Source organism: Thalassophryne amazonica, chromosome 5 (genome assembly GCF_902500255.1).
Source record: "Thalassophryne amazonica chromosome 5, fThaAma1.1, whole genome shotgun sequence".
NCBI lineage: Eukaryota > Metazoa > Chordata > Actinopteri > Batrachoidiformes > Batrachoididae > Thalassophryne > Thalassophryne amazonica.
This window is the reverse complement of record NC_047107.1, coordinates 730056-755672: the sequence shown is the minus strand read 5'-3', so window position 1 is coordinate 755672 and position 25617 is coordinate 730056. Positions and strand designations below refer to the sequence as shown.

At 44.4% G+C, this 25617-nt stretch overlaps 1 protein-coding gene across 2 annotated transcripts in view; it reads left to right on the top strand.

Annotated features, from left to right (window-relative positions):
• Nucleotides 1–25617, top strand: part of ep400 (E1A binding protein p400) — a 231378-nt gene that overhangs the window by 56725 nt on the left and 149036 nt on the right. For both annotated transcript variants that reach the window (XM_034169641.1, XM_034169640.1), the window contains 7 exons: nucleotides 1677–1813; nucleotides 1921–2090; nucleotides 3803–3977; nucleotides 4073–4209; nucleotides 5761–5947; nucleotides 18315–18484; nucleotides 18574–18761. In XM_034169641.1, coding sequence (XP_034025532.1) covers nucleotides 1677–1813; nucleotides 1921–2090; nucleotides 3803–3977; nucleotides 4073–4209; nucleotides 5761–5947; nucleotides 18315–18484; nucleotides 18574–18761 — 1164 coding nt within the window. The remainder of the gene's footprint in view (nucleotides 1–1676; nucleotides 1814–1920; nucleotides 2091–3802; nucleotides 3978–4072; nucleotides 4210–5760; nucleotides 5948–18314; nucleotides 18485–18573; nucleotides 18762–25617) is intronic.

Genomic DNA, 25617 nt, shown 5'->3' with positions numbered 1-25617 from the left:
TTCCGCAACTCCAGGACATGAACGTAGGAGACGTTTAGCATTAGCAAACTGTGAGCGTTTTTTTTTTTTTGGCTACTGGTGACGTGAAGTTGGGAAAAATGGAGATCTTCTTGCCTTGATAGAGAAGAGGTGCAGCCGCTCCCACACAACGCAGTATTTGCTCCTTTACATGAAAATAGTGCACTCTGATGATAATCCGTCGTGGTGGGGCCCCTGCTTTAAGCTTTTCCCTGTTAGATCTGTGAGCTTGATCCAACAGTGGCGCCTCCTCCAATCTCAAGAGGTCCTGTAGAAATTGTGAGACAAACTCTGGAATTGGGCAGCTCGACCCCCTCAGCCAGCCCAATAAGGCGAAGGTTGTTGCGCTTCGATCTTCCCTCAAGATTCTCACATTTAACCTGAAGATATTTGACCTTCTCTACCAGACACGGAGGCCTGAAAAGAGGTTAGATCATCACTGCAAGAGGTGGCAGAAATTTCCAGCTCCTTGATGGTGGTCCCCTGAGCATCAACAAGGGTCTAGATGGCGTTTACATTGGCCTTAAGCTCAGTTCTGACCATAGTGTGAGAGAGTCTATCTTGGAGTCAAACGTCATACAAATATCCTGCTTCAAACCCTCTAGCACCTTGGTAAATGTTGCCACACTGAGCGGTGCGTCCGAGCATTGTTCATCACTCTCCACCAGAGCCTCGTCCTGAGGCGGAACACCAGCTCCTACACCCGCCTCGGCAGTAACACGTTTAGGACGACCTTTCATTTCCCTCTTATCTATTTTGCACAAAGAGGAGCTTTTAACAAGTAAAATAGTCCAAAACAAATCCAACAGGGAGAAAGCTGGCGCACACGGTGACGTCACTGTTGTAGCCAGCTGAACGGGGCTAATGGTTAGCCTTAACACTTCAGAAGTTTGGAAAAGTGACTTTATGCTCACGCGTGTCCACGACAATAATTAGTCTCGGTGCCACAGTGTGGGGGTCAGCGAGCCAGTCCGAAGGTGTAGGACAAATACCGTTCCTGGCTCGGGGTTGAGTGTGGTTGTGGCTACAGCCGCTACTGATACTAACTAGCAAGGCTCGAGATGGCAGCCGTGGCCTGTTCCAAAAGTCGCCAAAGAAGAGTTTGTCGCCTGCGAATGAATCAAGCAGCCCAAAAACGTAACAGCGTACCACTAAAAATATGTTGGAGGATGGTTTAAAAGTAAGTGTGCTTTAAAATGAATGTTTTGTTCCTGCTATTGCGGAGCCTCGTGAGACACGTCTTCACTCCATGGTGTCAAACAGCACCCCTGATCCAGGCACTCTTAAATTAAAAATCTCTGAACTTTTCAATAAGACGCTGTGACATCACTGCAGCGGCTCTTCATTTAACTGAGAGGAGAGGTTTGTCTTTGCTGATTTGACAATTATAGACACACAGAAGCTCATCTGTGACAGCAGATTGGCCGTACACTTTTTTTTAAAGTAAAAACTAGTCATTTTCTGTTTATTTTAATCAGAAATACTAATCCCATGTAACCCCCTCCCCATGTTTGCGGATGTACTCTGAGCTTTTTCGGCAGAAAAAACTGTTGTATGGACACGGGGCCTGAACCAGTTCAGCAGTTGTCTGTTGACTGAACATCATGCTTCAGTCTTTGTAGTCCTCCAGACTCTGATGGTTGTACTTCTGCCCGCAGGTGTCTGGGGGCCTCATCTTGTTGTAGTCAGAACATGCAAGATGCTGAGTTGGGAGATGGAGTTTAAACGCTGGTGTCCCGGCCTCAAGATCCTCCTGTACCTGGGCGGCAGACGAGAGCGCAGATACAAAAGAATGGTCTTTCTGCTTCTAATAATAATAATAATAATAATTTTGAGGTTGGAAGAACCTGCTGTGGCTTTGGCAAGTCTTAATATTTGTGTCACCTGGTGTCTTGACTGCAGTTATGGGGGGAAGCCAACAGCTTCCATGTTTGTGTGACATCTTACAAGCTGCTGATGAAGGACCAGAGACACTTTCTGAAGAGAAGGTGGAGGCTCCTTGTGCTGGACGAGGTGCAGCTCATTAAAAAGATGACGCAGACTCACTGGGAAATGATATTTGCTCTCAGAAGGTGAGCTGTTTTCTGCCCAACTTCTGTTGTTTTTTTTGGGGGGGGGTCAAGGTTACACATACAAAGTGACTCGTCCTAATCACGTGCACATGGGTCATTGTGCACAGTGAGGAAAATAAGTATTTGAACACCCTGCGATTTTGCAAGTTCTCCCACTTAGAAATCATGGAGGGGTCTGACATTTTCGTCTTAGGTTCATGTCCACTGTGAGAGACATAATCTAAAAAAAAAAAAAATCCAGAAATCACAATGTATGATTTTTTTTAATAATTAATTTGCATTTTATTGCATAAAATAAGTATTTGATCACCTACCAACCAGCAAGAATTCTGTCTCTCACAGACCTGTTAGTTTGTCTTTAAGAAGCCCTCTTATTCTGCACTCTTTACCTGTATTAATTGCACCTGTTTGAACTTGTTACCTGTATAAAAGACACCTGTTCACACAATCAATCACACTCCAACCTGTCCACCATAGCCAAGACCAAAGAGCTGTCTAAGGACACCAGGGACAAAACTGCAGACCTGCACAAGGCTGGGATGGACTACAGGACAACAGGCAAGCAGCTTGGTAGAAGACAACTGTTATGATTATTTATTAGAAAGTGGAAGAAACGCAAGATGACTGTCAATCTCCCTCGGTCTGGGATTCCATACAAGATCTCACTTTGTGGGGTAAGGATGATTCTGAGAAAGCTCAGAACTACACAGAGGACCTGGTCAATGACCTGAAGAGAGCTGGGACCACAGTCACAAAGATTACATTAGTAACACATGATGCTGTCATGGTTTAAAATCCTGCAGGGCAGCAAGGTCCCCCTGCTCAAGCCAGCACATGTCCAGGCCCGTTTGAAGTTCACCAGTGACTATCTGGATGATCCAGAGGAGGCATGGGAGAAGGTCATGTGGTCAGATGAGACCAGAATAGAGCTTTTTGGAATCAACTCCACTTACCATGTTTAGAGGATGAGAACAACCCCAAGAAAACCATCCCAACCATGAAGCATGGGGGTGGAACATCATACTCTGGGGGTGCTCTTCTGCAAAGGGGACAGGACGACTGCACCGTATTGACGCGAGGATGGATGGGGTCATATATTGTGAGATTCTGGCAAACAACCTCCTTCCCTCAGTAAGAGCATTGAAGATGGGTCATGGCTGGGTCTTCAGCATGACAATGACCCCAAACACACAGCCAGGGCAACTAAGGAGGGGCTCTGTAAGAAGCATTTCAAGGTTCTGGAGTGGCCTGGCCAGTCTCCAGACCTGAACTCAATAGAAAATCTTTGGAGGGAGCTGAAACTCCAAACCTGAAAGATCTAGAGAAGATTCTGTATGGATGAGTGGACCAGAAACGTTTGACCTCTGTAATCGCAAACAAAGGCTACTGTACCAGATATTAACATTGATTTTCACAGGTGTTCAAATACTTATTTGCAGCAGTAATATACAAATAAATTATTAAAAAAATCATACATTGTGATTTCCGGATTTTTTTTTTTTTTTTTTTTTTATTAGATTATGTCTCTCACAGAAGATGAAAATTTCAGACCCCTCCATGATTTCTAAGTGGGAGAACTTGCAAAATCTCAGGGTGTTCAGACTAAAGCATGCATTTGTCATCTATCAGAGCGAAGGCGGGGTTTGTTCTTTCAGCACATTCTGCTTACAGCTGATAACTGACTGAATATAACTCAGAATGTCTTTGTCCAGTGAACAACGGATCCTCCTCATCAACACTCCTTTACAGAATACTCTGAAGGAGTTGTGGACTATGATACACTTCCTTTTGCCAGGAATCACCAGGCCCTATGCAGACTTCCCTGTGAAGGCAGGCACAGACCAGAACCAGGATTACTGCCACAAACTGGTCATCCGCCTACATAGGGTGCGTTGACTCATTCTACATGACTTATGCTACATTAAACTTCACAAGCATGTCCTAGATAGGCAGCTTCACAGTAGATACACTCTTGACTGCAGAAGATCCAGCCGTTCATCCTGAGGCGTTCCAAAAAGGATGTGGAGAAACAGCTGCCCAAGATGTACGAGCACATCCTCAGGTGCCGCCTGTCCAGCAGGCAGAGAAACCTGTACGAGGACATCCTCTCTCTGCCAGGGTGAGCTGGGATTTTCACATCAGACGAATCACACGAATCTGTGTCTGTCAACGTGCGCACATGCAGTTGATATTAAGATGAAAATGTCTGCTGTAAAGGCAAAACAGATTTGTGACGTAAAGATTTGTACTACACAAACAAAAAAACCCTGACACGCTGGATTACGTTGGGAAGTTAATAAACAAAAATAGTCCTGGCGCGCTGGTTTAGATCGGTTAATTCACAAACAGAAATAGTCCTGGCGCGCTGGTTTAGATCGGTTACTTCACAAACAGAAATAGTCCTGGCGCGCTGGTTTAGATCGGTTACATCACAAACAAATAGTCGTGGCGCGCTGGTTTACATCGGTTACTTCACAAACAGAAATAGTCCTGGTGCGCTGGTTTACATCGGTTACTTCACAAACAGAAATAGTCCTGGGGCGCTGGTTTAGATCGGTTACTTCACAAACAGAAATAGTCCTGGCGCGCTGGTTTAGATCGGTTACATCACAAACAGAAATAGTCCTGGCGCGCTGGTTTACATCGGTTACTTCACAAACAGAAATAGTCCTGGCGCGCTGGTTTACATCGGTTACTTCACAAACAGAAATAGTCCTGGCGCGCTGGTTTGCATTGGTTACTTTACAAACAGAAATAGTCCTGGCGCGCTGGTTTGCATCGGTTATTTCACAAACAGAAATAGTCCTGGCGCGCTGGTTTGCATCGGTTATTTCACAAACAGAAATAGTCATGGCGCGCTTGTTTACATTGGGAAGTTGACAAACAAATCATCGGTTTACATTGGTAACTTCACAAACAAAAATCGTCCTGGTACACTGGTTTAGATCAGTCACTTCACAAACAAACATAGTCCACACACACTGGTTTAGATCACTAATTTCACACACAAAAGTCGTCCCGACACACTGGTTTAGATTGGCAGTTTGACAAACAAAAATAGTCGCAAGGCACTGGTTTATATTGGCAACTTCACTCACTCACTCATCTTCAACCTCTTACTCCAATTTAGGGTCACTGGGGACTGGAGCCTATCCCAGCAGTCATAGGGCATGAGACGGGGTACACCCTAGACATGATGCCACTCTGTCACAAGCCACATATAGACAAACACTTTCACATCCACACACACATCTGCGGACAATTTTTAAAGTTTTCACGCCACCTAACCTGCGTGTCTTTGGATGTAGGAGGAAGCTGGAGCACCCGTAGGGAACCCATGCAAATACGGGGAGAACATGCAAACTCCACACAGAAAGGCCACAGGTGGGAATTCATCCCATGACCTGATTGCTGTGAGGCAACAGTACTAACCACTAAGCCACCGTGCTGCCCTAGATCAGCAGTTTGACAAACAAAAATAGTCTTGATGCACTGGTTTCCATCGGGAAATTGACAAAACTAGTCCCGATGTACTGGTTTAGAATGGCAAATTCAGAAATGCTTTCTTTCCAGATTCTTTGTAGTGAAAAATGTACTGAATATGTAATTTGTGCACCATGATTTCCTGTGTTTTGATGGTGTTATTTTCTTGTCCACTGTCTGGCTCCAGAGCCCAGGAGGCGCTGAAGACGGGTCATTTTGTTAGTGTGCTTCAGGTCTTGATGCAGTTACAGAGGGTGTGTAACCATCCTGATCTTGTGGCACCCAGAGAGACAAGTGTCTCCTACTTCTGCTCTGCTTTGAAGTACAGTGTCCCCTCTCTCGTGCTGGGAGCTCTGCACAATGAACCAAGCAAGGTAAACGTTACGTTGCTGCAGAACACATCCTGTTTTTAACTGTGTACATGTGCTTGAACAGTCTTCAAGAAACACACAGACCCGGTGCTTTCAGCCTGTCAGATGTTCATGGCTTCTTCTCCTTAAACTGTACCTGGTGGTTTAGAATCTTTTTACTTTTTGTGGCTTGATGAAATGATAAATTATTAAAATGTTTTGAGTTGGATTGCTGATTCACACGACTGAAGGAAAAAAGCCTTGAGAAGAAGGCAGCAGCAACTGGTCTGGTTTCAGTCAACCAGGGCATGATTTTGTCACTTGTTACCAACCATAGGCAGACATACAGTGGGGTAAAAAAGTATTTACAACCCCTGGCAATAATTATGGAATCACCGGCCTCGGAGGATGTTCATTCAGTTGTTTAATTTTGTAGAAAAAAATCAGATCACAGACATGACACAAAACTAAAGTCATTTCAAATTGCAACTTTCTGGCTTTAAGAAACACTATAAGAAATCAGGAAAAAAAATTGTGGTAGTCAGTAACGGTTACTTTTTTAGACCAAACAGAGGGAAAAAAATATGGACTCACTCAATTCTGAGGAATAAATTATAGAATCACCCTGTAAATTTTCATCCCCAAAACTAACACCTGCATCATATCAGATCTGCTTGTTAGTCTGCATCTAAAAAGGAGTGATCACACCTTGGAGAGCTGTTGCACCAAGTGGACTGACATGAATCATGGCTCCAACACGAGAGATGTCAATTGAAACAAAGGAGAGGATTATCAAACTCTTAAAAGAGAGTGAAACATCACGCAATGTTGCAAAAGATGTTGGTTGTTCACAGTCAGCTGTGTCTAAACTCTGGACCAAATACAAACAACATGGGAAGGTTGTTAAAGGCAAACATACTGGTAGACCAAGGAAGACATCAAAGCGTCAAGACAGAAAACTTAAAGCAATATGTCTCAAAAATCAAACATGTACAACAAAACAAATGAGGAACGAATGGGAGGAAACTGGAGTCAACGTCTGTGACCGAACTGTAAGAAACCGCCTAAAGGAAATGAGATTTACATACAGAAAAGCTAAACGAAAGCCATCATTAACACCTAAACAGAAAAAAACAAGGTTACAATGGGCTAAGGAAAAGCAATCGTGGGCTGTGGATGACTGGATGAAAGTCATATTCAGTGATGAATCTCGAATCTGCATTGGGCAAGGTGATGATGCTGGAACTTTTGTTTGGTGCCGTTCCAATGAGATTTATAAAGATGACTGCCTGAAGAGAACATGTAAATTTCCACAGTCATTGATGATATGGGGCTGCATGTCAGGTAAAGGCACTGGGGAGATGGCTGTCATTACATCATCAATAAATGCACAAGTTTATGTTGATATTTTGGACAATTGAAAGGATGTTTGGGGATGATGAAATAATTTTTCAAGATGATAATGCATCTTGCCATAGAGCAAAAATTGTGAAAACATTCCTTGCAAAAAGACACATAGGGTCAATGTCATGGCCTGCAAATAGTCCAGATCTTAATCCAGTTGAAAATCTTTGGTGGAAGTTGAAGAAAATGGTCCATGACAAGGCTCCAACCTGCAAAGCTGATCTGGCAACAGCAATCAGAGAAAGTTGGAGCCAGATTGATGAAGAGTACTGTTTGTCACTCATTAAGTCCATGCCTCAGAGACTGAAAGCTGTTATAAAAGCCAGAGGTGGTGCAACAAAATACTAGTGATGTGTTGGAGCATTCTTTTGTTTTTCATGATTCCATAATTTTTTCCTCAGAATTGAGTGATTCCATATTTTTTCCCTCTGCTTGGTCTAAAAAAGTAACCGTTACTGACTGCCACAATTTTTTTTTTCCTGATTTCTTATAGTGTTTCTTAAAGCCAGAAAGTTGCCATTTGAAATGACTTTAGTTTTGTGTCATGTCTGTGATCTGCTTTTTTTTCTACAAAATTAAACAACTGAATGAATATCCTCCGAGGCCGGTGATTCCATAATTTTTGCCAGGGGTTGTAGTCAGTCCCTGATTGTGCAAGTTCTCCTACTTAGAAAGATGAGAGAGGTCTGTAATTTTCATCATAGGTACACTTCAACTACGAGAGACAAAATGAGGAAAAAAAATATCCAGGAAATCAAATTGTCGGATTTGTAAAGAATTTATTTGTAAATTATAGTGGAAAATAAGTATTTGGTCACCCACAAACAACCAAGATTTCTGGCTCTCACAGACCTGTAACTTCTTTTTTAAGAAGCTCTTCTGTCCTCCACCTGTTACCTGTATTAATGGCACCTGTTGGAACTTGTTATCTGTATAAAAGACACCTCTCCACAGCCTCAAACAGACTCCAAACTCAACCATGGCCAAGACCAAAGAGCTGTCGAAGGACACCTGGAAGAAAATTGTAGACCTGCACCAGGCTGGGAAGAGTGAATCTACAATAGTCGAGCCGGTTGGTGTGAATAAATCAACTGCGGGAGCAACTGTAAGAAAATGGAAGACATACAACACCATTGATAATCTCCCTGGATCTGGGGCTCCACGCAAGATGTCATCTCGTGGGGTCAAAATGATCATGAGAACGGTGAACAAAAATCCCAGAACTACACGGAGGGACCTGATGAATGACCTGCAGAGACCTGGGACCAAAGTAACAAAGGCTACACACTACACAGAGAGGGACTCAAATCCTGCAGTGCCAGGCGTGTCCCCCTGCTTAAGCCAGTACGTGTCCAGGCCTGTCTGAAGTTTGCCAGAGAGCATATGGATGATCCAGAAGAGGATTGGGAGAATATCATGTGGTCAGATGAAACCAAAATAGAACATTTTGGTAAAAACTCATCGTGTTTGGAAGAAGAAGAATGCTGAGTTGCATCTCAGGAACGCCATATCTGCTGTGAAGCATGGTGGTGGAAAAATCATGCTTTGGGGCTGTTTTTCTGCAAAGGGGACAGGAGGACTGATCTGTGTTAAGGGAAGAATGAACGTGGCCATGTATCATGAGATTTTAAGACAAAACCTCCTTCCATCAGTGAGAGCATTGAAGATGCAACGTGGCTGGGTCTTCCAGCATGACAATGATCCCAAACACACCACTCAGGCAATGAAGGATTGGCTCCGTAAAAAGCATTTCAAGGTCCTGGAGGGGCCAAGCCAGTCTCCAGACCTCAACCCCATAGAAAATTTGTGGAGGGAGTTGAAAGTCCATGTTGTCCAGCGACAGCCCCAAAACATCACTGCATGGAGGAATGGACCAAAATACCAGCTACAGTGTGTGCAAACCTGGTGAAGACTTACAGGAAACATTTAACCTCTGTCATTGCCAACAACGTGTAGTGACACGGACCCACAACAGGGGGCGTAAATGAACGGACAATGGAGGAAGTCAAATATGAACACTTTACTGTTGTGAATAGCACAACTTAACACAGTAGATTACAGAATAGGTGCAAAAATCAATTAACAAAGGTGTCGTGTGGGCAGGCTCGAGGATAGAAGACGTCTGTCCTGAGAGGAACCGGAACCACACGATTTCCTCCGCCACCAAACCAGGAAAATACTGGAGCCGCCAAGTTCCGAGTCCCCAGGTGGCCACCGTCTTCGCGTGTCGGATCTGGTACTGCTGGCGAGGAACAGAAACAATCAGATGTGGGTGTGTGAACACCCAGTAACACTTATGGTGGATATTCCACCTCCACCTCTAACACAGTAAGAGACTGAGGGCTATGTGCGTCACTCGTCATGTTTCCCCAAACGTAGCGTCCCGTTATCAGTAGGCTTTTCAGGAACTCCTGCAACAACTCAGAGAATTACGTGTTTTTAGAATAACAACGGCTGAGAGTATTACCTCCTTAGGTAGATGATATCTCGGCAACGAGGTGGAGATGACGTCCGGTCTTTATGGAGTGAGATGATGAAGTGTAGATGGGTGACAGCTGTCAAGAGATAATGAGTGACAGCTGTCACCCCCGGCTGTGTCCATGGCGGCAGCGCCCTCTCGTGCCTGAAGCCCGCACTTCAGGCAGGGCGCCCTCTGGTGGTGGGACAGCAGTACCTCCTCTTCTGGCGGCCCACACAACACAAAGGATATGTTAAAAAGTATTGAGTTGAACTTTTGTTATTGACCAAATACTTATTTTCCACCATAATTTACAAATAAATTCTTTAAAAATCCTACAATGTGATTTCCTGGATTTTTTTTTTTTCTCATTTTGTCTCATAGTTTAAGTGTACCTATGATGAAAATTACAGAACTCTCTCATCTAAGTAGGAGAACTTGCACAATCAGGGGCTAACTAAATACTTTTTTACCCCACTGTACATACCCACAGGCAGCTGACTTTTAGAAACAAGATGTCTCTGAAGAAAGTTCAGGAGGCTTATAAAACCAAGAGGCATCGACCCAAGAGAGCATCAGGTTCTATTTCATTCTTCCTGACTGCCAGAGGGCGGTGCTTAGCACCTGGATTTTTCCATGCACACATGCACAGAGTCATACCAACATAGTCATGTTAGTGGGCATGACCTGGGTTATGTCAGTCAACAGTATATGGGAGCACGCATCCAGCATTCAGTCTTTTTTCCGTCTCACATGAAGAGCAGAGGGTCGAAAATATTTTGGATCACTTATTGAAGCCTTGCAATCTTCTTGGTTGGAGTGCATGCGCACCCTCCAGAGGCTGCAAGCAACTAGTTATTTCCTCTTTGTATCGTTGCACTGCCGCCCTCGGTGAATAACCCTGCTTACTACGGGTGACCGACTGGTGGCTTCGGCTGTCGGTGGGTAACCCTGTTTTACTACAAGTGAGTGATTAGAGGCTTCTGCTGTCGGTGGGTAACCCTGTTTTACTACAAGTGAGTGATTAGAGGCTTCTGCTGTCGGTGGGTAACCCTGTTTTACTACGAGTAAGCGATTGTTGGCTTCCGCTGTCTGTGGATAACCCTGTTTTACGAGTGAGCGAATGGAGGTTTCAGCTGTCATTTGGTAACCCTGTTTTACTACGAGTGAGCGATAGAAGGCTTCAGCCATCAGTGGGTAACCCTGTTTTTTTTTTTGTTTTTTTTACGAGTGAGTGATTGGAGGCTTTAGGTGTTGGTGGGTAACCTTGTTTTACTATGAGTGAGCGATTGGAGCTTTCAGCTGTTGGTGGGTAACCCTGTATTATTACAAGTGAGCGGTTGCTGGCTTCCGCTTTCGGTGGGTAACCCTGTTTTGCTACGAGTGAGCGATTGATGGCTTCCGCTGTCGGTGGGTACCCCTGTTTTTATTACAAGTGAGTGATTGGAGGCTTCAGCTGTCGGTGGGTACCCCTGCTTTACAACGAGTGAGCTATTAGAGGCTTCAGCTGTTGGTGGGTAACCGTGTTTTATTACGAGTGAGCAATTGGAGGCTTTAGCTGTCAGTGGGTAACCCTGTTTTACTACGAGTGAGCAATTGAAGGCTTCATCCGTCGGTGGGTAACCCTGTTTTACTACGAGTGAGCAAATGAAGGCTTCATCCGTCGGTGGGTAACCCTGTTTTACTACGAGTGAGCAATTGAAGGCTTCATCCGTCGGTGGGTAACCCTGTTTTTTTATGAGTGAGCGATTGAAGACTTCAGCCATCGATGGGTAACCCTGTTTTTTTACGAGTGAGCGATTGGAGGCTTTCTCTGTCTGTGGGTAACCCTGTTTTTTTTTTTTTTTCTTCTTTTTTTTTTTTACAAGTGAGCGATTGGAGGCTTCAGCTGTTGGTGGGTAACCCTGTTTTATTACGAGTGAGCTATTGGAGGCTTTAGCTGTCAGTGGGTAACCCTGTTTTACTACGAGTGAGCATTTGAAGGCTTCAGCCATCGCTGGGTAACCCTGTTTTTTTACGAGTGAGCGATTGGAAGCTTCAGCCGTCTCTGGATAACCCTGTTTTTTATGAGTGAGCGATTGAAGACTTCAGCCATCTATGGGTAACCCTGTTTTTTTACGAGTGAGCGATTGGAGGCTTTCTCTGTCTGTGGGTAACCCTGTTTTTTCCGAGTGAGCGATTGAAGGCTTCTGCTGTCGGTGAGTAACCCTGTTTTACAACGAGTGAGCGATTGAAGGCTTCTGCTGTCGGTGAGTAACCCTGTTTTACAACGAGTGAGCGATTGATGGCTTCCACTATTGGGGGGTAACCCTGTTTTATTATGAGTGAACGATTGTGCCTTCACTTGTTACTGCTACTGTGTGCGGGTCAATAAATTAAGTGAAAAGTAATCAATAGATTAATGTATTAAAAAACTACATTTGGCTGGATTTATTTTGCTAATGTTGAAATCTAACAAAACATAAATTTGTACTGAAACAGACATTCTTCCCTCAAGGCATACATACTTAGCTCTACAACATGACTCAGACGTGCATTAAAAGACTGATTGGATCAGATTTTTAATTTTCGATATTTGATCCAGTCCTGCTTTAATATGCTTAGTGGTAAAAAACAAAACAAAACAGCAGTTTGAAGTCAGATTCACACACTTGACAGCAACAGTGTTCTCTGCTAAAATAGTTGTCTTATTTTATTAGTAAGTAAGTCCCTTTGGCTGCTCCCTTGTTTGCACTCGGGGTCGCCACAGCAAATCCAAGGTGGATCTGCATGTTGATTTGGCACAGGTTTTACGCCGGATGCCCTTCCTGACGCAACTCCACATTTGAACCCAGAACCTTCCGAACTGAAACCAAGCGCATTAACCACTTGGCCACCACCCCCAGTTGTCTTATTTATTATTGTGTGTAATAAATCCTTGAGATCCCTGTTTCCCAAGCTGGTCTTCAGGACCCATACTGCATATCCCCCCCGTCTGCATATATATTAATGGTAAATGCCACACTGACAGAACCATTTATGAACATTAATACACATATATGCAATTTATTATTGCAAGACAGAAGATATGTAGTGCGTGAGTGAACGTGGTGTGCGTGTGTGACCCCCATCAGCCCTTCCCGATCAGCCTACAACATCCTACTCAAAGCCATCTGACAACTTCTATCAGGAAGGGCTGACCAACAAAACAACACAAAGACAGACAAGTGGTGAAGACAATAACTGTGACGTGAGACACTGAGGAGACGGTGCCTCAACCATACAATCTACCAGAACAAACAACCACACATGAACAAACAGTGACAGCAACAGTCTGTTGTCTAATTAGTGAGCATCCATACCCTAATCTAGGACACCAGAGTCTTGATCCCCTTGAGAGCACACAAAACCAAATTGTGGTGACGGCCACAGACACGCAACCATCCGCACAGAGACCCAGATCACAGCTAAATATCCGATCACTTCTGTGGCTGGTGTGTTGGGACAAGACAAAAGTACAGAACCTTACCATATGACATGGACCACTCCGGTACGTCAGAAGCCATATGGCCGACCGCAAGCAATGACGGAAATGAGTCCAGGACGCAGGGCCCCAGGAGAAAAAAGGCAGCGGAAGGGCAGCCCCCAGAGCCACCAGGGCAGCACGACGAACCAAGCGGCCCGGCGGTGCCAGAACGCACACCCGACACTGCCCCCCCACGGAGGCACAGGAAGCAGCCCCAAACCCAAAGGAAGCACGCAGGACGCCGGCATGAGCTCACCAATAGGGGGGCCCCCAGAACCACACCACCAGGGCCATGGCCCCCAAAGGCAGGAGTGAGCGGCGGCAAGGACAGGGGGCAAAGGAGCCACCGCAACCAGATCCAAAGCACGGGCAGGGACCACCAAGCCATACGAGGGTGGGGCCCGGGCGCCAGACAAGAGGCGAGGCCTAATCCCCCGTGCCAGGAAGCACACGAGGTTCCCCCAACACCCAAGACCCTCCCAGCACAGCCAGCAGGATCCCTCCAAACTCCCCCTAGCCCCCAATCCACTCCCCACCCCGGACCCCACTCCAAACACCAAAGCTCATGATCAGGAGAACAACCATGCAGGAGCAGGGCAACACCCCACCCCACACAGACCACGGCCCCCAACCTCCCAGCATCCGTCCACCCCCAGTGCCAACACCCACGCCCCACTGCCCCAGAGCAGGGCCCTGGGAGCATGGCAGAATCGGCAAGGCAGACCACCCCACCCCAGAGCCCCAGACATCCACAGCCACTCAGGGCCAACCACACATGCCGGGGAGGTGATGGTTGAGTGTTTAAGGTGTTGGGCTTGAGAGCAGAAGATCCTGGGTTCAAATCCCCGCCTGACTGGAAAATCACTAAGAGCCCTTGGGCAAGGTCTTTAATACCCTATTGCTCCCGGTGTGTAGTGAGCGCCTTGTATGGCAGCACCTTGACATCGGGGTGAATGTGAGGCATAATTGTAAAGCACTTTGAGCATCTGATGCAGATGGAAAAGCGCTATATAAATGCAGTCCATTTACCATTTACATGCCACACTCACCCTACCTACCAACCCCACTATAGTTGTTATAGTTAATCTCCCCTTTTTTTCTTTTTTTTTGCCATCTTGCACTCGGCCGAGATGGACGCACTTTTCTCTTCTCCCTCCCTCCTTATCTTTCCTGCTTCTGTGGCGTGTTGTCTGTGAGGCTGCAGCTTTGCTCTTCTGGAAAACAACAAAAATGGATCTGTTAAAGTGGTCTCTGAACACAATTGACACTATTTTTTTCTACAAGATATTCGGGGGCAGAGGACCCGACCTGTCCTGCTGGGACGCATGTGGTGGGTTACGTGATGGACTCGTGGAGGAGATGGCAGGTCATGTGCCTTTACATGCTTTCTGTGGAGGATGTCGAAGATGTGTACATATTCCGCTTGGTGATGACCAGCTTTCTGATGTGTGGAGCGGGTACTATGCTGGTCTACCGGAAAATCAAGGAAATTGAAGCAGCTTTGATTGGTCCTTCCAGGCTGCCCTACATGATTGATTCGATTGGGAAGGCAATGGCTGCGCAGTCGGCGGGGGTTAACCGCGCGTTGGAAACATCTCGAGCAGAACTGCAGCCCTGGAAACCCGCTCTGACTGTCTGTGAAGACCACATTCTACATTCAGATGCATTGAGAGCCACTCTGTTCTCAGAACTGTGGAATCTTTCAGGCGTCTGCTAATCTGGCTATTCATTTGGCTTCCCCAAATACAGCTGCACTTCAAGGTCGCTGTGATAAAACCTCCTCAGAAGATCAACACTTAAGCCTCGCTCCCTGGTCTTCCCCCCTCCCCTCAGCTTCTCCAGCTCTGACGTTGACTGTGTTAGGACTGTTTAGGACTGCTCAGACTGCTCAGGGCTGCCCCTCCCCCTCCAGGATTGCCGGACAAGGCCGTTGACAGCGCCAAACAGGCTGCCTCCGGAGTGTTCTGATAAACTGGACCTTTTCAAATCTCGGTTGTCGTCCTGTGTCCTTGTTTTTGTCTGTGTGATTGTTTTTCTGTGCTGATGGGGATTTTTTCCCTCATTGCCGCTGTGTAATGCAGCGGCTATGAGGGTTTTTTTTTCTCCTTTTCCCTCGTGTTTTGCTTTCATATATATGTTTATGTACCGGGCCGGCCTATGTGTTGTGTGTGTGTTGTTTGTTATGGGTCGGTGTTGGTTTGCTCAGCCCTGCTGTTGACCAAGGCAGGGATGTACATCTGGAGCTGGTCCCCGGGCGCCTAATGGTGACTTCTGCTCCTACTGGCAATTAGGATGGGTTAAATGCAGTAGACACATTTCATTGTGCAGGGAACATGTTCTTCTGTGCATATGACAATAAAATTTCTTTGAATCTTTGAATCTTACTGTGTGCAACACCCTAAGTGAGAAATGATAGTGTTGCATTAAAAACAGGGCAGGAGGTGGCAGGTGGCAGACTGCCGTGGGAGGCCACGGCACACCGCTGCACCACAGCCTGCCCTGCAAACCCACCACCGCCAAGTGACCCTGACTCTAAATTAGTGAATGTGTTTACTAAATGTGTAGAAATAAAGTGTGTGCATTAAAATGGCAGGGCAGGAGTGGTGGATGGAGATTGCAGTGGGAGGCTGCAGCGCACAGCTGTGCCACAGACTGCCCTGCAAGCCCATCACCAACACCTAATTGCAAAACTATTTGAACCCTATAATGTGCTACTTAAAACCCAAAATGATGCACGTGCATGTACTAAGCTGGTGAAGTGCATTAACCCTCTAGGGCTGACGCCGTCATATACGACAGCTAAGACCAAGCTTTACTAAATTATAAATAGCTTTTTAAGGATATGAGATAGAAACTTACTTTATTTTTTTTGCTGAAAAGTTAACTCTGCAGACTTTCGAGCCAGCCATCGGCCATCTTTGTACCCCTCATAGAAGCTGTGTGATGACGTGCACAATGTGAGTGTCCAATCGAAATTGGTTCATCATCACATGGTTTTCCAAAATCCAATCATCGGGCAGATTTACCTCACGTGAAAAGCCAAAGATCGTTTTCAGGAGTGATGTGTTACTAGTTGGCCCATTTGAATAGCCCCCTGGGTGCTCCAATGAGTACATCCAGTGCGCCCTGTGCCATTACGCACAGCGATCAGTTAAAGCAGGAGCAGATAGAGAGCCTCTGATGACAATCTCACGTGCTGAACCAAAGAGTGTGTAACTATCAGGATTGCTCCACTAGTTTTCATGTGAATGTTACTGGATAACTCTGTTGCTTTCTCGGCGTAAAGCACTGTTTACCATATGAATGGAGCGAGGAGGAGGGCCGCTCCTCAGACGGTAAGGAGCCAAAGTGTGAATGATAGCTGCTTTAGGAGCAGCACAGAACAGTCCAAAACACAGTAGAAGTAGAAGTTTGTGTTGCAACCTTTGTGTAATAGCAGACAGAAATTGCTTTGAGATGACAAAAAAAAAAAAACACGCATAGACCATTTTGTATATATTGTTCAAAATGTGCATTTGTGTTTGTTTCGTTTTTCTTGTACAGTCTTTCACACAAGACCTCAAATTACCTTTATAAAGTGTCAAAACAGTTGTTTATTATAGTATGCTGTGTCTTTTGAATAAATGTGTGCAGAAAATTATTTGCCGCTTTACTTTCTTTATTTTTGATTGTAAACCTTTGTTACACTTAGAAAACACAACAAAAGCATATATATTATGAAAGCACAGGTTGTCCTAAAAAAAAGAGACCTAACACTTGATTGTGGGATGCAGGGAGAGCTGTTAACAGCAATAATAAAACAATTATGCCAGGCGAGTGAACTGTCCAGAAAATGCCCTCAGACCCCAGAGGGTTAATAGGAAGGAGAGTTGTGGTGCAGGGAGTGGGCCACATACACCGGTCCCACCGGGCCCTGCGGCCCAAACCCAGACCCGGCAGAGGCGCCAGGGAATCCACGAGACGGGGAGGGGGGAGCAGCCCCGGAGGAGCACCGGAAGCCCATGGGAGGAACAAACCAACAGGGGGGACGGGGCCAGGGAGCCGGAGATGGATGGGCCACCTCGCCCGGCGGTCCCCAAACCAGGGAAGGTGGGAGATGAGACCCCGGAGTGGCAGGGGCAGCCGAGGAGCCATAGGGAGACAGGCGGGCCCCACAAACCCAGAGGGAGAAGCAGGGGCACGGAGGGCTACATACAACCCGAGCCCCAAGGAGAAGCACCACCTCCCCGCCCAGGTACCAGACCCCAAACCACCAATGGCAGAGCAGACTGACCCAACGTGAAAAGGAACGATGGCCGCCCAGCTAAAAGCTAGCGAGAAATAAACATTTCTAAAACCAAAAAAGGCCATTTTTGGAACCTAATAACACTTCTGAACTTATTTCACGGATGTTAGCGTGGTGACGTCACAGGCTGGTAGCTAGCTGCAAAGCTCTGTTTCATTTGTGGCTAAATATACCCTCTTTGTCATATATTATGTAAAAGATAGTGAAAAATAAACACTTCTAAAACTGAAAACGCTCTTTTTGGAACCTGATAACACATTTTGTGGCGTTAGCGTGCATGCTAACTTCCACTAATTCAAAGCTAACTTCCTATGGAGTTAAATTTGTCTCATTAATAGCAGCAAATGCAGAGGGTGAGCTACAAATATTCCTTAACTCTGCTGTTGTCAAAAGAGCAGAAGTTGCACACACAAAGCCTCCTGCAGACGCTGTTAAAATGTAAATATTGTTTTTGATTGACTGATTAATAGAGGAGCTTCATTGAACATGTACAAATTGTATGGAAGACAACATGATCTTAATAATTAATTAAACAGCTGCAAATTATATAGAACACAAGGCTCATACGGCCGAGGGTATTTTAGCATTGCGTTCTATTTAAATTTCAGCCAAAGTGGTTTGCAAGAGGTATAAATCACTGTTTTGAAGGTGCATGTTAGATGTCGTAAAAAACATTTTACGAATGTTTATCATTCATCAACTCCTGTTTCTCTCCTTTTTTCTTTCATTGTCCTCCCAGATGGGCAAGATGTCGATGTTTGACCTGATTAATAATGAAAACAGACTGACTCGATATGAGACTGAGGAGGCGGTTCCAAAACTAAAGGTTACACAACGACTTATTCAGGAGATCTACAGCGGTGCCAGTCCACCACCTCGACCCAAGCCATGCCACATAAAACCAATGAGGTCAGCCAAGTCTGGTCATGATCCCTCTTCTTAAACATAAGCACTGTGACTTTCAAATTATAACATTGTTTTTCTGTCTGGCCAACAAGATTGTTCCAGCCAGTGCAGTATGGTGCAAACCCAGAAGGTCGCCTAGCTGCCATCACCAGTGCCACAAACCAACGTCTTCCAACCAGCACACTCTCTACTGGTACATCTACTTCTACCACCGGTCAGTCAGCCCAGCCCAGAGGCAAGTCCCCCGTCAGCATTGCAGCTACTCCAGCCATGTCTCATGGTAAGACCACACCAGGATTAGTCTTCAGAATGTTTTTACACAGAGGCTAGTAGATTCAGCATTAAGTCATCTCATTAACTTATTTTCCCCTCAGTAAGTTTTAAAAATACAATCCCAAATACTGGCTGATGAGTATTTTTGTATTTATTTATTTTTTAAGAATAATTAACCTGCCTGGTCAGACGTTACTGATTTGTAGCCATGTTTTTCCTCTAATTGTGCACTTGAAGTGTTTTCAAGGAGTTCAAGTATAATTCTGTTACAGTGCATTCAGAAGGTATTCACTTTTTCCACATTTTATGTTACAGCCTTATTACAAAATAAATGTTCATTTTTTTCTCTCTCTAAATTATACACCCAATACCCCCTAATGACAATGTGGAAAAAGTTTTTTTTTTCTTTTAGATTTTTGCCAATTTATGAATCAAAACTAAGAAATCACATGTACATAAGTTTTCACAGCCTTTGCCATGAAGTTCAAAATTGAGCTCAGGTGCCTGCTGTTTCCATTGATCATCCTTGAGATGTTTCTACAGCTCATTTGGGCAGCACAGTCTCATTTGAGGGCGGGCACTAAAGGGGTAAAATATGACACACAAGACATAATTTCTCTACTTCCAAAAAAACACGGCATTTTCTCTGGGTTTTTGGGCAAATTACATGCAAACAAAGAGAAAATACAAAGAAAAAGTGAAGATGCGGTGGGAAAGTGGACATGTGTTGCAGTTTGTTTATGACCCGGAGCTCAGACATGTCGAGGCGGTTTTGCAGTAGAGAGAACGCAGCTACTCTGGTTAACTCTCTAGGCTAACACTTAACACGACCTCTCATATTTGCCTCATCTTCCCTTCTCCACTGGGAACTGAAAAAAAAACCCCCACTTTGCACAACTGCTTCAGTGATTGCAGCCGAAAACTAAACAGTACACCATTTTTTCCATGTAAAGTTATGCTGTGTGTATACAGTTGTATGTAAAAGTTGGGCTCCCCTGATAATTTTCATGATTTTCGCTTATAAATCATTGGTTGTCTGGATCAGATATTTCAGTTAAATATATCATATAGCAGACAAACACACTGATATTTGAGAAGTGAAATGAAGTTTCTGGTATTTACAGAAAGTGTGCAATAATTATTTAAACAAAATTGGGCAGGTGCATAAATTTGGGCAACCTTGTCACTTCGTTGATTTGAATACATTGAGCACTAATTGTTGGAACACAGAATTGGTTTGGTAAGCTCATTGACCCTTGACCTCCTTACACAGGTAAATCCAATCATGAGAAAGGGTAATTAAGGTGACCATTTGCAAATGTTACACGCCACTGCGTACACGTACTGCGTACACGCCACAAACAGAGTCGCTTGAAGTAAGCTAAAGCACATTTGGACAAGCCAGCTTCATTTTGGAATAAGGTGCTCTGGACTGATGAAACTAAAATTGAGTTATTTGGACATAACAACAGGTGGTATGCATGGTTGAAAAAGAACACAGCATTCCAAGAAAAACACGTGCTACCTACAGTAAAATTTGGAGGTGGTTCCATCATAGAATAGAATTTAAAATTCTTCTTCTTACTTATAAGGTTTTGAATAATCAGGTCCCATCTTATCTTAGGGACCTCGTAGTACCATATTACCCCATTAGAGCGCTTCGCTCTCAGACTGCGGGCTTACTTGTAGTTCCTAGGGTTTGTAAGAGTAGAATGGGAGGCAGAGCCTTCAGCTTTCAGGCTCCTCTCCTGTGGAACCAGCTCCCAATTCAGATCAGGGAGACAGACACCCTCTCTACTTTTAAGATTAGGCTTAAAACTTTCCTTTTCGCTAAGGCTTATAGTTAGGGCTGGATCGGGTGACCCTGGACCATCCCTTGGTTATGTTGCTTTAGACGTAGACTGTGGGGGGGTTCCCATGATGCACTGTTTCTTTCTCTTTTTGCTCCGTATGCATCACTCTGCATTTAATCATTAGTGATCGATCTCTTTTTCCTGGTTCTTTCCCTCAGCCCCAACCAGTCTCAGCAGAAGACTGTCCCTCCCTGAGCCTGGTTCTGCTGGAGGTTTCTTCCTGTTAAAAGGGAGTTTTTCCTTCCCACTGTGGCCAAGTGCTTGCTCATAGGGGGTCGTTTTGACCGTTGGGGTTTTTCATAATTATTGTATGGCCTTGCCTTGCAATGTGGAGCGCCTTGGGGCAACTGTTTGTTGTGATTTGGCGCTATATAAGAAAAAAGTTGATTGATTGATTGATCATGCTGTGGGGCTGTGTGGCCAGTGCAGGTACTGGGAATCTTGTTCAAGTTGAGGGTCACATGGATTCCACTCAATGTCAGCACATTCTTGAAAACAATGTTCATGAATCAGTGACAAAGTTGAAGTTGCACCAGGGCTGGATCTTTTCAACAAGACAATGACCCTAAACACTGCTCAAAATCTACTAAGGCATTCATGCAGAGGAACAAGTACAATGTTCTGGAATGGCCATCTCAGTCCCCAGACCTGAATATTATTGAAAATCTGTGGTGTGATTTTAAGCGGGCTGTCCATGCTCGGAAACCGACAAACCTGGGATGTTTTGTCAAGAAGAATGGTCCGAAATACCTTCAACCAGAATCCAGACTCTCATTGGAAGCTATAGGAAGCATTTAGAGGCTGTTATTTCTGCAAAAGCAAGATCTACTAAATATTGATGTATTTTTTCTGTTGGGGTCCCCAAATTTATGCACCTGCCTAATTTTGTTTAAAGAATTATTGCACACTTTCTGTAAATTCTAGAAACTTCATTTCACTTCTTAGATAATGCGGTGTTTATCTGCTATATGGTATATTTAACTGAAATTGCTGATCCAAACAACCAATGATTTATAAAGGAAAATCATGGAAATCATCGGGGGGGCCCAAACCTTTACATACAACTGTATATTGCACAACAGGAGTGGCTGTCCCCACAAGTGGTCAAATCCCGCGATATCACGCAGGGTTCAAAAGAGACTGTGCTGCCCTATCGGGGTCCACCTGTGGTAAATTCAGTTGATTGGACATGATTTGGAAAGACACACACCGGTCTACATAGCTGAATCCGACTGAACATCTCTGGAGAGATCTGAAAATGGCTGTGCACCGACGCCCCCATACAGCGTGATGGAGCTTGAGAGGTGCTGTAAAGAGGAAATTGCCCAAAGATAGGTGCGCCAAGCTTGTGGCATCATATTCAAGAAGAGTTGAGGCTGGAGGCTGCCAAAGATTGATCAAAAAAGTATTGAGCAAAGGCTGTGAATAGTTATGGACATGTGATTTCTTAGTTTTTTTATTTTTAAAAAATTTGCAAAATTAACTTTTTTCATATTGTCATTATGGGGTATTGTGTGTAGAATTTTGAGGAAAAAAATTAATTTCATCTGTTTTGGAATAAGACTGTATGTAAAATGTGGATGAAGTGAAGCGCTGTGAATACTTTCTGGATGCACTGTAGTTTTTTTTCCTCTTGCATCAGCCCAGCAGCAGGAAGAAATCTGTTTCTTTTTTTCTTCTGCTATAATTGATGCTAGGGTGTCGTTGCTGATGTTGCACATCAACACAAAGCGGGAACAGTTAACCCACAAAGTGTCAGAGAAACCTCTTCAGTGGCAACACGTGCAAAAAATTTAAAATAAAAAAACTCCAAATAGCTCAGGTTTTGTTAAAATACTCTTTGCAGAAATTATTCCGATGGAGGGACTGTAAATTAAAAGTGTTGTTTTGGTCAGTATGGTGGTGTTCAGAGTTCTTTTCCTGTCACCAGTGTTCTGCTTTGAAAAGGTGTTCAGAGAGCAGGTCTTTCTGAGGGTCACAGTCCAAATGAACATACCTGTGTCAAGGTTCTCCCCAAAAAGTTTTTAGTATACCGGTGCTGTTGGCAATTACCATCCGAGGCGATGCGTGTTGCGAGTCATTTTGTCTGGTTTTAGATGTATTGAAAGCAAGAGTAATAGACTAAAAATGACGCTTATGTTGTAATATCAAAGGTTTTTTTTGTGCATTTTTCTGTCTAAGTTAATAAAATAAATAGCATTGAAAAGTTTAAAAACACAATATTTGAGGGCGTAATGTTTGCTGTCCTCTTCTTTAAAAATGACACACTGTACCTTTAATCCAGAGTTTTTCTTTCATGTTGACAGTTTAGTTTTATCTTTTTAACATTCCTGAATGGGATGGCATACTTTTTAAAAACAATATAACCCCTAATTGTCTTGTTTGAACAAGAGCTGAATCTGGAATGATCTGATTGTCAAATCAGTCAATCTCACATACAAGTAATTTGATCCGATGTCATTGGTGCATAAACAACAATAATTAAAAGAAAACAAGAAAAAAAATTCTGTAAGTAGTAAAGAAGTAAATTTGCTCTCATAAAGATGAAACCCTGGATGAAAAACTTTCTGAATCACCTTTCCACACTTTATTGTTTCACTGAGGCTGTGTGGTGAAGATGATGGTTGATTAAAATTGCTTCTCTGCTTTTTTACAGCGTGTGACATCTGATGTTCTATTTCATTCCTCCTGACCGCCAGAGGGCGGTGCTTTAGCACCTGGATAACTACATGTGCACAGCACAGAGGTCGAGAATATATACCAACAAAGTCACGCCATTGAATGTGACCTGGGTGACGTCACTGGTTGTCTTTATATACCAGACGCACCCAGCGCTCACTTCTTTTCTACATTCTCGCATTCTTAGAGGTTGAGAACGCATTTAGCTGCAATTGCTGCTCTCGCTTGTAGCCTCGCAACCCACCTTTCGGTTGGAGCTACATGCACTGCACACGTCCTCCAGAGGCTGCGAGACACGGCTTCACCGTTTTTTGTATTCATTGACTGACACCTGTCGTGAGTACACCTTCCTAAACGCCGGGTGCGCGCCTTTACCGCTGCCCTGCTGGGTATTTTCCTCTGTGCACATTAGCTGTGTTGTTTCGATGAAAGCTGGCTATTTGTTTAGTTGTGTCACTAACCCCGTTAACTACGTGGTAGTGTGTGTATCAGTACCAGTATAGTGTACTGTGTTGGGCTTGCCATGAGTGTTTTCCACTCCTTGAAGTACTTCGTCTGCACTGCCGCCATTTGCTAAGTTTAACAGCTCCGCTAGCAGCTAGTGTTGTCGTCGTTGCTCTAAGTGACTTAGCACTTGGGCTGTGAGTTTTTTGGCTGTGTGCATCGTGTTATTACTGTGGCTGTGAGTGTTTCACGCTCTGTGCCTCGTGTCGAGTCGACGGCTGTGAGTGTTTCATGCTCCGTGCCTCGTGTCGAGTCGACGGCTGTGAGTGCTTCATGCTCCGTGCCTCGTGTTACTATTTACACTGCGTTTGATTCACGCTTTGTCTTTCCATTTGTAACCATCAGGGCTTGCGTTAGCCATCTGCACGCAGTCCACAATGTTGACAGGGCCTTTGTTGCATGGCTGTAGTACCTGTTTGGCTCCCTTGAGCCCAGATGATGGACATATGTTTTGCCCCTCGTGTCTTGGGATCGGACACCTGAGGGAAGCCCTGACTGGCGATGCCTGCCTTAATTGTGCCAGCGTGCCACTGGCAGTGAGATCTGCTAGACTTGCGGCATTGGAAAGTGGAATTTCTAGTGCGACTTTGGCCTCCAGCACCAGGAAGGAACCAAAGCGCCGTAAACGCCCACATGCAGGATCCCCTTCTGCTAAGAAGGTTACTCATGACCATGCTTTGGCTGAAAAGGTCGAAACGTTGACTTCTGAGTTTGCTCAGATTAAGTCCTTGCTTCTGAATCTACAGCCTAGGGATGCAGTGACAGTTCCTGTTGTCCTTAATGAGGCTGATCAGACCAATGTAGTTACTCAGCAGGAGGAAGATGTCATGTCTATTGCTGCGACTGATTCCTTGTACATGACAAGTGATATACAACCCCTGGCAATAATGATGGAATCACCGGCCTCGGAGGATGTTCATTCAATTGTTTAATTTTGTAGAAAAAAAGCAGATCACAGACACGACACAAAACTAAAGTCATTTCAAATGGCAACTTTCTGGCTTTAAGAAACACTATAAGAAATCAGGAAAAAAATTGTGGCAGTCAGTAACGGTTACTTTTTTAGACCAAGCAGAGGGGAAAAAAATATGGAATCACTCAATTCTGAGGAAAAAATTATGGAATCATGAAAAACAAAAGAACGCTCCAACACATCACTAGTATTTTGTTGCACCACCTCTGGCTTTTATAACAGCTTGCAGTCTCTGAGGCATGGACTTAATGAGTGACAAACAGTACTCTTCATCAATCTGGCTCCAACTTTATCTGATTGCTGTTGCCAGATCAGCTTTGCAGGTTGGAGCCTTGTCATGGACCATTTTCTTCAACTTCCACCAAAGATTTTCAATTGGATTAAGATCAGGACTATTTGCAGGCCATGACATTGACCCTATGTGTCTTTTTGCAAGGAATGTTTTCACAGTTTTTGCTCTATGGCAAGATGCATTATCATCTTGAAAAATGATTTCATCATCCCCAAACATCCTTTCAATTGATGGGATAAGAAAAGTGTCCAAAATATCAACGTAAACTTGTGCATTTATTGATGATGTAATAACAGCCATCTCCCCAGTGCCTTTACCTGACATGCAGCCCCATATCATCAATGACTGGAAATTTACATGTTCTCTTCAGGCAGTCATCTTTATAAATCTCATTGGAACGGCACCAAACAAAAGTTCCAGCATCATCACCTTGCCCAATGCAGATTCGAGATTCATCACTGAATATGACTTTCATCCAGTCATCCACAGTCCACGATTGCTTTTCCTTAGCCCATTGTAACCTTGTTTTTTTCTGTTTAGGTGTTAATGATGGCTTTCGTTT